The sequence below is a fragment of the Zonotrichia albicollis genome, chromosome 3 (genome assembly GCF_047830755.1).
Source record: "Zonotrichia albicollis isolate bZonAlb1 chromosome 3, bZonAlb1.hap1, whole genome shotgun sequence".
In the NCBI taxonomy this organism is placed as follows: domain Eukaryota; kingdom Metazoa; phylum Chordata; class Aves; order Passeriformes; family Passerellidae; genus Zonotrichia; species Zonotrichia albicollis.
Window position 1 is genome coordinate 13,086,206 of NC_133821.1, and position 12,298 is coordinate 13,098,503.

Here is a 12,298-nt window from a genome sequence, read left to right on the forward strand (position 1 = left end):
GCTTCCCAGCCAGATGGGAAAAACAGTGGGAAATCCCCCCGCCCCAAGCCTAAAAGGGCAAGGAGTGGAGTGGAAGTTCGGGATGCAGGGATGCCCCAGGGGCCAGGGGTGGTGCCTGTGGATTGGGAATGTTGTCCTGTTAGGGGGTCTTTTGTGATGGAAGTGGAGGGGGAAAAGGGGCGGGAGTGAAAGTTGTGTACTCCAGTGAAAGTTGGGATGCTCACTGTGGAAATTGGGATGCCCTCCGTGAGAATTAGGATGCTGGCTGTGAAAATCGGGATGTTGGCTTTGGAAATTGGGATGCACACTGTGGAATTTGGGATGCTCGCTGTGGAAATTCGGGGTGCTGGCTGTGGAATTTGGGATGCTGGCTGTGGGAATTGGGGTGCTCATTGCGGGAATTGGGATGCTCACTATGGAATTTGGGATGCTCTGGCACCCTCACCCTGAAAGCTGGGATGTGCCTGCACCCTCCCAGTGAAAGCTGGGATAAACCCCAAAGTATAAACCGGAATCCCGGTGCTCCATCAGGTGAATCCCGGTGGATGAGGTCACTCCCAGCCGCTATCTCTGGAGATAAGGAGCAGCCCCGCCATCCCCAAGTGGAGCCGGGACTGATGAGCTGTGTCCTCTCCAGAGTGGATTTCATCGCTGGTGGGAGACCTCGGGAAGCCCTGTCTCCTCGGAGGAGATTGAATCAGCAGAAAAATGGGGCTGGAAATGTTGGGAATGGAGACAGGGAGGCTGCTCCGGCAGATAAGCGGAGCCCTGAGCCCTCGGTGCTTCCCGGTGGGATGAGGGCTGGGTGGGACTGGAATCATTGCATGGCCCCAGGGAATGGCTTTTCCTTGCTGTAAAGAGAAGGAAAACCAGGAGCTCCTGCTGTGGTCCAGCTGAACCCCCTGTATTAGGACCAGCAGAGTTCCTGGGATTTTGGGATATCTCCCTTACACGGTCATTTGGGACTTTGGGCATGGAGGGAGAGGACAAGGGGAAAAGCTGGAGAAGGGTGGATTCGGGTTGGATATGAGGGAAAAATCCTTCCTGGGAGGGTGATGAGGCCCTGGAGCAGTTTTCCCAGAGGAGCTGTGGCTGCCCTATCCCTGGAAATGTCCAAGGCCAGGTTGGAGCACCCTGGGACAGTGGAAGGTGTCCCTGCCCATGGCAGGATGGAGTGGAATGACCTTTAATCTCCCTTCCAACCCAAACCATTCTGGAACTGAATGATCCATGACAAAAATAAAATTAAAATCTTATGGATACTCCTGGGGTGTCCTGCCCCATGACTTTTCATCCATAGGACTGGAATTGCCCACGGAAGCTCACGGAAGGACCAAATCCATGTGTGTGCCACGTGCCACCATTCCGGCCTCTCCCGAAATCCCTCGGTGCACACCTGGCCTGGGGAGGGGAAGAGGGGGGGCTCTTTCCCTGCTCCCAAAAAGCTGGAAATAGCAGCAGCTCTGTTGATTCACAACCACAGCCCTGACTTCCCTGCTCCGGATCCGAGGTGTTTTTTTTTTAACAATCCTCCCTTTTTCCCCGGTGAGCCGAGGGCACGCGGAGCGGCCAGGGCTCCCCTGCATATTCCCGGGGGGCCACGCCAGCTCCTCTTTTCCCCCTCGGAAAAAAACAACCCCCGGTGCCCGGAGCATAAAAAAGCCTTTGTGCGGCCGGGCCCGCATCCCTGGGGAGCCGCAGCGGGATCGCACCCTGGGCAGGGAAGGGCTGGAGCCGCCCTGGGAGCCCCAGCCATCCCGCAGGGTGATGCCTCCCCGCGCCAGCCCCGGCAGGAATGTTTGCTGTCACCGCAGCCTGCGGCAGGGAAATATTTTCCAAGGAAAAAAAAAAAAAAGGCCTCCCAGTGTATTCCGCGCCACCAGCTCCAGCGGGCTCTGTAGCCGTCTTGTTCTGCCGCCGCCGGGACACCGGGCTGGAGGAAGAGAGGAGGCAAAGGTGGGAGAGCTTTAAAAAGCTCTGGTTAAGGTTGTTCCACCCTCTGGAAAAGGGATTGGGAAGCTGCAAAACAGCCGGAGCTGCAAAACAGCCCGGAGGCTGCTTTTGGGGGAGAGGGCGGTTTTCCTCCGGCCTCCAAATCACAGCTTCATATCCTGGGATATTAAGAGATACCCTGTCTTTTTCCAAGTGGAGAATGTAGGTCAGAGCCCACTCTCCTTCCCAAAAGCCAGTGAGGATGCTGCTGCTGCTGCTGCTGCTGCAGGTTGGGCTGGAGTCTGTCCCTGCAGCTCTTTACTCTGGCACCAAAACAAAACGCACTCAGAAAACTGTGAAAAATAAGCCCAGCTCGGGAATGCAGCTGATTGGGAGTTTTTCCGACAGAAAGTGCCGTCCGATCCGCGGAAAACCGTTCCTGGGGCGGGTGTTGATTTGGGCACTGTTTCCTCTGAGGGGAAAAAAAATCAGAGTGAGGGGGGAGAAATGTTTGGAGAGAGCCGGAGCTGCCGCCATCACAGAGCTTTTCCATCCCTCTGCAGAGCAGCTCTCCCCTGGAAATTCACTGGATTTAGCAGCCCAGCAGCCCCAAAAATGTTGGATTTAAGAGGCCAAAAGCACTGGATTTAGCAGGCCTAAACCATTGGATTCAGTAGCCCCAAATACATTGGATTTGGCAGGCCAAAAAGCACTGGATTCAGTAGCCCCAAATACATTGGATTTAGCAGGCCAAAAAGCACTGGATTCAGTAGCCCCAAATACACTGGATTTAGCAGGCCAAAACCACTGCATTCAGTAGCCCCAAATACATTTGATTTAAGAGGCCAAAAGCACTGGATTTAGCAGGCCAAAACCACTGCATTCAGTAGCCCCAAAAACATTGGATTTAAGAGGCCAAAAGCACTGGATTTAGCAGGCCAAAACCACTAGATTCAGTAGCCCCAAAAACATTGGATTTAAGAGGCCAAAAGCACTGGATTTAGCAGGCCAAAACCACTAGATTCAGTAGCCCCAAAAACATTGGATTTAAGGGGCCAAAAGCACTGGATTTAACAGGCCTGCTAGAAACAGTGGGTTTGGTAAATCCGATGTTTAGCAGGCCAAAACATCGGATTTAGTAGCCCCAGAAATGCTGGATTTAGTAGCCAAAGGCACTGGGTTTAACAGGCCAAAATCACTGGATTTAGTAGCCCAAATAATTTTATTTAGGAGCACAAAGGCATGGGATTGAGCAGGCCAAACCCACTGGATTTAACAGTCCAAAACCACTGGATTTAACAGTTCAAAATCACTGGATTTTACAGGCTAAGAAGCATTCAGTTTAGCAGTCCAAAAACACTGGGTTTTCCAATCCAAAGGCACTGGACTTTGCAGTCCAAAACACCGGATTTTGTTGCCCAAAGGCAATGGATTCAATAGCCAAAGGCATTGGATTTACCAACCCAAAGGCACCGGATTCAGTAACCAAATCCACTGGATTTTGAAGGCCAAAATCCCTGGATTTGGTAGCCCAAACCCACTAGATTTAGCATCCGAAGGCTCTGGATTCATCTGCCTGCCACGGGCCAGCAGCATGGGGGACAAGGTCCCAAGAAATTCTGAATTTTACTGGGAGGGAATCACTGTGTCTAGGGGGAAAAAGTCTTGGAAATATTCTGGATTCTGGCTACGGGACACAGCCTGGCTGGGATGAACTGTGCCATCATCCCACTCAGGACAGGCAGCCTGAAATTCCCTGTTTTCCACCTTTACCAGCACTGGGAGCAGGTGTCAAAGGCTCCTCCTCAAACTGAAAATAATTTTTCTTAGTGGAAACAAAGGATTTCCCTTTGTCTGCCAAAATTAAGATGATCCCACCCTCATAGCTTCCCTGGATTTTAAAGCCTGAGTTGAAATGGAATATTTTTGCCCCTGGAAAAGAGTGGAACAGAATGAAAATATCTTTGCAGGTGGCAGCGACCTGCAGGGCGGTGCTGGGATGGGGTGGCTCCGGAATTCCCACCGTGATCCATCCGGGCCAGGCCGTGGGCGGGGGGGATCCGAGTGTCCTGCTGTCACCGCGGCGCCGCCGGTGCCTCATCCCAAGGCACAGACCCGGGATTGTGCCGACCCCGAACAGATTTATGGGGTGATCCTGGCCTGCTATTAGTGGTCATGGAACCGCAGACTCCCAGACAGGGCCCGATCCCAAGCTCCCGTGGTTTTTTTGGAAGCAGAAATCTCCGCTCCAGCTGTTTTGCTGTGGGCTCTTGCCAGGGACACCTCATTCCCAGGAAAACGGGGTGCCCTGGCAGCAGACTGCCAGGAGGGGACATGGAGGGTGACATGGAATGAGCGGTGCCTGCGTTGCCGAGCTCGGAGCAGCTCCGCCGGCTATTTATACCCGGAACGCGGGAATGGAGCCGCTCGGGATAAATGGAGCTATTTTCAAGGTCTTGGCCAGGTCTAACTGGTTTAAACAAGGCCGGGAATGACTCACAGGGCTATAAATGTCCGTCAGAATCCTCGGAGAGGCTGTCTCCGATGGATCTCCTTGGAAAAGCAGCCTCCCGGAGCGCTGAGAAAGCTGGGACACGGTCCTGTCTCCCTGTTCCAGCACCCATTCCAAATCCCATCAGTTCCGAATGGCTGGGACTCGTGGGACTGGGCACATCTTCGCTTTTATGGGATGTGTGAGGAATTTGGGAGTTGAATCCCTTTATTCTGCTCCTTGGATGATGTGCTGGACCGTCCTTGGGGGTCATTCATCCCCCTGCCCTGAGCAGCAAATTCCCAGTGGGAATTGAAGCACCTCAGCCAGGCTGGAAGCTCTCCAGCAGCGCAGGGGTTTTGTTAGGAAATAACAGGGAGCTATTAAAGCCCAGGGTTTTGGGAGGAGGCTCCAGATTCCATTTTCTTCCTGTTTGTTTTCTTCTTGGGAACCCAAGGACATTTCAGTTTTCAGCAACTGATCATTAAACATAAAAAATAATTCCCGGGATGAACCCAAACCCCGGATATTTCAGTCAGGTGAAAATTCCCCTGCCCACTGGGAGAAAATATCCATGGCAGGATTTTCCTGGGATGTGAGGAAGACTTTCTCTCCTTTCTGTCTTGATCTGGGCATCTCCCTCTGCTCATCCTTCTCCCTGTGCCGTGGGAGCTGGGGATGAATCCGTTAACTCCCAGTTTTCCGCAGCCGCCCGGCTCCTCCGGCCGTCATTCCAGATGCCTGCGCATCTTGTTTATCCAGCAAAACGTGCTGCTGGAAAGCCGGGAATGGGCATCACGTGGCCCACGGCAAACAGCCGGCAGATGCCCTCTGTTGATTTTGCTCCGGAGCTTTTCCAAAGGCTGCTGGGCTCTTCCAAGGGGCTTTTGCCCATTCCCACTGTGATCCCATCCCACCATGCCAGGATCCCCACCTCATGCCGGCATTGTCCCCAGGGAGCATCGGGAATGCTGTTCCAGGAAGTTGTCGTTCCCATTGGGATAAATGCTGGTGCTCCATTCCTAATAATGGGGCTTTATTCCCATTGGGATTTTCCAGGATTTTATTTTATTCCAGCAGCATCGGATAATTACAGAGCAGGAAGGAACGTTAAAACAGGGAGTGAAAATGCCAGAAATAGGGATGTATCCCGACTGTCTGGATCCTCAGGAATCCTTGTGGATGAAGCCAAGTTGCCTGCCCCTGGGATTGAAGGATGTCATTCCAGAGTTAAAAGGATGGATATCCTTGGGATATTAAAGAGACAAAATTTTTGCACACTCCCAGCTTTTCCTTTGTTAGCCTTGCTAAGGCCTTGGAAAATCTTTCCCAGAATTAAGCAGCCCCATTTAATATGGAATCTAATTAGGAGAGACTTGGTTGAAGAGTTCCTCAAATAGTTGAGTCAATATTGGCCGGTGTAATTGTGGGAATTCCCGGTGGAATTCGAGCACCTGTTTCAGAGCTGAGGCTCCATGGGTGGGGAAAAAGAGGAACTCAGTGGTCCCCATCCGAGTCCTTCAAGCAGCTTTTCCCAGTGTATGGAATTTGTGGGAACTTGGGAGCGTGACCCTGGTGTGTGTTCCCACGTTGGTGCTGGATGTGACCTTGGGACGTGCTGTTGGCTCTTCCTGGAGAGCTTTGGTGGGAATGCTCTGCTTAATTCCAAGTTTCAGGAAAGCGAATCATCCTCATCCTCATCCTCATCCTCATCCTCATCCTCATCCTCATCCTCATCCTCATCTTCCCGTGGTTTGTTCTGCTTGTTGGAACAGAAACTCCTGGGAATGCCCTCAACCCAGCAGAGCTCTTGACCTTACAAAGATGGATCCTACTGGAAAAAATGGGAATAAACCCAGCCAGAGGCAGCACGGGAGCAATGGGAGCTTTCCTATCCCACTCCACCTTCACCCTTCCCTCTTCCCGCCTCAATCCCATCTCCCACCTCTTCCTGAAGTACTTCCAGGCACTGATTCATCCATAATTTCCGTCTCTTATCAGGGAAAGGTCTCAATAAATCCGACAAGTTGCCTTTTGTCTCCAGCAATCCTCCTGAAGGGCGGCTCTTCAGGAGACACCGTCTCCCAATTTCCTGATTTCAAGGGAAAAACCCAATCCTGCCTTTCTTTCGGAGGAGCAGCACAACTGGGAGAGTTCATTATCCTGGATTAATGATGATAATTATCAGGAGAAGAGGGATAATTATCCAGCTTGGAGGGAAGGCGCTGGCGTTGCTGCAAGGGATGGATGCAGGAAAAGCCCATCCAGGCTCCGGCCATCCCTTGGGAAGTGGGAGCCGCCTCCCAAGCCTTGGCTCCCAATGCAAATAAGAGCATCATTTCAAAATTAAATTTAAAATAAATATTAGTTAAATATTAAAGAGAAGAAATCAGGTGGAGATGGCCCAGAACTCGCTCTTTCCAACCGGGAATGTTTAAATAAGACACCACAGAAAATTTTTCTTTTTAGCAGTCCCGATGTTCCTTAAATGTTCTTTTTATGGGAAAAATACCAATTTTCCTGCTTCTTTTCCTTAGGAGAGATGGATTTTATCTGTGTGGAAGGGGAGAAGGGAATGGGAAGTGGTTGGATGTGGGAACGGAGCCTCCGGAGTCGATCCCACATCCAGCCGGTTTTCCAGGCCCTCTTTGCTGAATACAAATGTTGGAATTGCTCCATGTCCTCGTGTTCCCGAGACAAAGGCTTTGTCTGAGGAGCAAGATTGGGATGTGGTGGCTGTGGTTGTCCCTGTGGGCACATGGAATGGGATGGGCACCACCATTCCCAGCAGGATGTGCTCCATGGATGGAGCAGGATGGGGGAATTGTGGGACAGACAAAGGGGAAATGGGATTTAAATGTCTGGGATGGTAGGAACATCCTGAAGGATCAAAAATCCAAGGATTAAGTCCACATCTGGATGGAAATCCTCACCTTTGGTGGGGACAAAATTCCAAGTCCTGTGGAGCCAAAGCAGGGCAAAGCCTGGCAAAGAGGAAAAAGCAGGAAATTGGGAAAGGGTGCCGAGCTCGGGATGGTGTCACCTCCGGCCACCCTCACGTGGAGGTGCCAGACGTGCTCACATCTGTGCCAACATCTGCCCCAACATCTGCAGGGCCCGGGCCTGAGGGTGGGAATTGCCCAGGGAAAGGCTCATCCCGGCCTCTCCGGAATCCATCGGAACAAACCTCGTGGTCCGAGGGAAAAAGGGGTGGAAAATTATCCGAAACATCAGGATCCAGCCAGGAGCAGAGAGCAGGATCCTTGAGCTTGCCCGGCAGCCACATCCCAAATTTCCCCCCATCCTCCCAGAATTCCCCCTTCCCGAGCCTTTGGATGAGCAGAGAGCCCTTTGGGAATGCAGGGAGCGGGGATCCAGCACTCGGGGTGCACCAGCCCCTCCTCCCAGCCGGGACGGGCGGTCTGGGGAGCGGGCCGGGGATCCCTGGGTGTCCCCCCCACCCCGGGGTGTCGGTCCCTTCCCCCCCGCGGGCACAGCAGGCGACAGAGGGCGCCCCGCCACCGCGCTGGGGCCGCCCCTCCTCCTTTTGGGGTGTCCCCCCTCCCGGGGAGGCATCACCTTCCGGGCCGTCCCCACAAAATCCCCCAAATCCCGGCAGAAAGCGCCTGGAAGCGCCGGCGGGTGGCTGGGAGGGAGGTGGGCTGTGGCTATCGCCGCGGCTATCGCGATAGAAGCAGGCGGACGGGGTTGTTTTGCTTTGGCCGTGGATCATCCTGAGGGATTTGGGAGCGCAGGGAAAGAATCCTGGAGGGGTTTTTGGGGGGATGGTTAAAAACTCTCGGCGATGTGGGGCAGGGGGAGCCCCCTGGGGAGCGCAAGCTCCATAAATAAATAAGTAATTAAATAAATAGACTAATAAATAAATAATCAAAAAAACAAATAAATCGGGTTTGCGGTTGGCTTGGGTTTTCGGCTTCTTTTTTTTTTTTTTTTTTAATGACGGTGGGCAGATCGAGGTGGGGATTCATGGAACACTCCCCGGGAGCGGCGGGGATGCTCCCGGATGAGCCGGGCGGGCACCGGGAAGGGGCGGTGGGAATGGGGGAAGGCCCCCGGTGCCTCCCTGCCGCCCTTGGTCCCCCCCCGCCGTCACGATTTAGACCACGGGGGGGGTGATTTTGGTCACCCGTCTGTCCTTCCTTCCTTCCTTCCTTCCTCTTTCCCTCTTTTCCTCCTTCCCTGCTTTTCCCCGCTCCCGGGCGCTCCGGCAGCGGCGCTGCCCCGACGGAGCGCACCGGGACCCGCACCGGCAGCGCGCAGGGCCGGCCCCCGCGGCCCCGCCGGCGCTGCCCGCCCCTTTCCCTGCTCTCCCCGCTCCCTCCGCTCCCGGTTTTCCTGCCGGGAAGAGCCGCGTCCCGACCTGCCGGCCAGGCAGAGCCCCGCGGGGAGCGAAGGTGAGCGGGGAGGGCGCCGGGCACTTCGGGGGGACACTCGGCTGCTCCAGCGGGGCCATTCCCGGCGGGAATGCTGCGGGGGAGCCGCTGCCGTCGGGGCTGTCTGGGCAGCGGGGTGGGAACGGTGTCCCCCGGGAGCGGGATGGGGTGGCAGCCGTGTCCGGGGTGGCAGCCGGGTCCCCCGGCGCGGGGCGGCGGCGGAGGCGCGCAGAGGTGCGCGGGGCCGCGGAGGAGCCGCTCCCGCCTAGGTGTGAGCTGATTATTCAAATGGGCAGCCGAGGACCTGGGGATTGGAGGCTCGCCCGGCCGCTCCGTGCTATATCACTGGGGCACCCACGTCACTGCAGCACTTGTCCTCCTCTTCCTCCTCCTCCTCTTCTTCCTCCCTCCTCCCTCCTCCTCCTCCTCCTCCGGCTCCTCCATCGCCTCCGGGCGCCTCTCCGCCGCGGAGCGCTGCGAAAACCCACCCAAGGAGCGGCGGCGGAACAAACCCACCCCAGCCCCAGCGCCGCTCCATCCCCCCCTTCCTCCCTCCCTCCTCTTCCTCCTCCTCCAGAGGCTCCGGCGGAGGGGAGGGAGGGTTGGGGACTTTTTTTTTTTCCTTTTTTTTTTTCCTCTCCTTTTTTTTTTTTTTTTTTTTTTTGGGTCGCTCTCCGCCGTCGTTTGTTGTGGCTGTTAAATTTTAAACTGCCATGCACTCCACTTCCAGTATGCTGGGAGCGGTGAAAATGGAAGGCCATGAGCACACGGACTGGAGCAACTACTACGGGGAGCCCGAGGTATGGACGGGGCCGGGAGCCCCAAAACCCGCCGGTGTCCCGGGCCCGGCAGGGGATTAACTTTGGCACCGGCTCGGCGCTGCGGGCGGGGGTCCCGAGGTGAGGGTGGGGGTGCGGGAGACTATTCCCTGTTTTCCCTCCCACCCCTCCAGGTATTTTTCTCTCTCCGGGCAGGGATGTCCCTTTCCCTTCCCCTTTCCCTTCCTCTGCAACTCCGCTGCCCGGGACGGCTCCGCCGCTCCTGCTGCCACCGCGGGTTTTTTTTAATATAGATACCAAAATATATTTGGGTTTCATTAAGAAGAAAAACAACCCCCCCTACCCACCCCCCCCCCCTCGCCTCCCCCACCACCACCCCGCTCCGGGATTTATTTAACCCTTTCCTCCCGTGCCCTCCGCGGAGCCCCGCGGCTGCGGCGCCTCCGGCTCCGGGCTGGGCTTGGCTGGGCTGGGCTTGGCTGGGCTGGGGCTTCCCCCCGCGCCATCCCCGTGCCCTGTGTGGCTTGTCCCCGCAGGGCTACTCCTCGGTGAGCAACATGAACGCGGGGCTGGGCATGAACAGCATGAACACCTACATGACCATGTCGGCCATGAGCAGCACGGCCAACATGACGGCGGCGGCCACCTCCATGAACATGTCCTACGCCAACACGGGCATGAGCCCCTCGCTGACGGGCATGTCCCCAGGTGCTGGCGCCATGCCGGCCATGGGCTCGGCCGGCGTGCCGGGCATGGGCGCCCACCTGAGCCCCAGCATGAGCCCCATGGGCGGCCAGGCGGGCTCCATGAACGCCCTGGCGCCCTACTCCAACATGAACTCCATGAGCCCCATCTACGGCCAGTCCAACCTGAACCGCTCGCGCGACCCCAAGACCTACCGGCGCAGCTACACGCACGCCAAGCCGCCCTACTCCTACATCTCCCTCATCACCATGGCCATCCAGCAGTCGCCCAACAAGATGCTGACCCTCAGTGAGATCTACCAGTGGATCATGGACCTGTTCCCCTTCTACCGCCAGAACCAGCAGCGCTGGCAGAACAGCATCCGCCACTCACTCTCCTTCAACGACTGCTTCCTCAAGGTGCCGCGCTCGCCGGACAAGCCGGGCAAGGGCTCCTTCTGGACGCTGCACCCGGACTCGGGGAACATGTTCGAGAACGGCTGCTACCTGCGCCGCCAGAAGCGCTTCAAGTGCGAGAAGCAGCTGGCGGCCAAGGACGGCTCCGCGGGCGCCGGCGGTGGCGGCAAGAAAGGCCCAGGCCAGGCCGCCAGCCAGGCCCTGGGCGAGGGCAGCTCCTCGGGGGGCTCTGACGGCTCCGCGGGCGCCGAGTCCCCGGCCAGCTCCTCACCCTGCCAGGACCACAAGCGCGCCCTGGCCGACCTCAAAGGGCTGAGCCCCGGGGAGCCTTCGGCCTCGCCGGGGCAGCACCTGCTGGCGCCGCCGCACGCCGGGCTGGCCCACGAGGGGCACCTCAAGCCCGAGCACCACTACGCCTTCAACCACCCGTTCTCCATCAACAACCTGATGTCCTCCTCGGAGCAGCAGCACCACCACCCGCACCACCAGCACCACCATCCGCACAAAATGGACCTGAAGGCCTACGAGCAGGTGATGCACTACTCGGGCTACGCCTCGCCCGTGCCCGCGGGCCTGGCCATGGCGCCCGTCACGAACAAAAGCGCCCTGGAGGCCTCGCCTTTGGCCGGAGAGACTTCCTACTACCAAGGCGTGTATTCCCGGCCCATCATGAACTCCTCCTAAGCAGGAAAAGCTCCTGGAAAAAGGGGGAAACCCTTTCCTGCCCCCCCCCCAATACCCCTCGCAGTGGACTCTGAGCACGGTACATATCCGGTATATATATATATATACATATATATATCTATTTTATTTTTTTTTTCTCTTGGCTCCAGATGTTTGCATCCATTCGGGAATCTGCAGCCGTGTGGCCCCTTCCCAAATCCACCCAGGGCAGGGGGAAATCTCTGTGTGGGGTGGTTTGGTTTGGCGGGGTGGGCATGGGGGGGACTTGTTTTGATTTTTTTTCGTTGTCGTTGTTGCCACAAGGTCTAAATATATCTATTTTTTTGTGTGCGAGTGAGGGGGGCGGAAAATAACCCCCAACCGAGGCAGAACCAACCCCTCCTTCCTTGTGAATACTCCTAGTTCGGAAACCGAGAACCAAAAGTCTTGCAACGTTGTAAAAAAAAAAAAAAAAAAAAAAGAAAAGAAAAGAAAGAGAAAAAAAGGGGTGGGAGGGGGGGAAACGGGGGAAAGCAAAAAAAAGAAAAGAAAAAAATACGAAAAAAAAATTTTAAAAAGGCAGGATAGATTGTTGTAATTGAAGCAAATGCTTGATGTTCCCGGGAGAGTAAACTACTTGGATCTGATTAATTTATCGTTTCTGTATGCTTTATTTATGGCTTCGAGCTGTGTACTCTGGTAGCTGGCGGCCGCAGCTGCCGCAGAACTCCATTAAAGTCGTGTTGGCGGTGCTTTTCCCCCTGCATCTCTGTTCCGCCGCCGCCGCCGCCCGACGGGACCCCCGCCTCTCCCGGCTGGCATCGTCGCTCTCCCTGCCGGCATTCCCGGGATCCCCGGACCCGGCTGCGACCGCTCCCAACCCGGCTGGGATCGCTCCAATCCCCCGCCGGAATCGCTCCAGCCCCCGCTGGGATCTGC

General features: G+C 56.0%; 1 protein-coding gene across 2 annotated transcripts; it reads left to right on the top strand.

The window, feature by feature from the left end:
- The first annotated feature begins 8,441 nt into the window (after positions 1-8,441).
- On the top strand, positions 8,442-12,010 carry FOXA2 (forkhead box A2). 2 transcript variants are annotated; one of them, XM_074536750.1, is made up of 3 exons: positions 8,442-8,838; positions 9,548-9,617; positions 10,133-12,010. In XM_074536750.1, the coding sequence occupies exons 2-3, from the start codon at positions 9,549-9,551 to the stop codon at positions 11,378-11,380; spliced, it is 1,317 nt and encodes a 438-aa protein (XP_074392851.1). In that variant the 5' UTR covers positions 8,442-8,838; position 9,548; the 3' UTR covers positions 11,381-12,010. The 2 variants fall into 2 exon arrangements, with proteins under 2 accessions (XP_074392851.1, XP_074392850.1); XM_074536749.1 differs by lacking the exon at positions 8,442-8,838 and having other exon boundaries at positions 8,858-9,617.
- Positions 12,011-12,298: the final 288 nt, after the last annotated feature.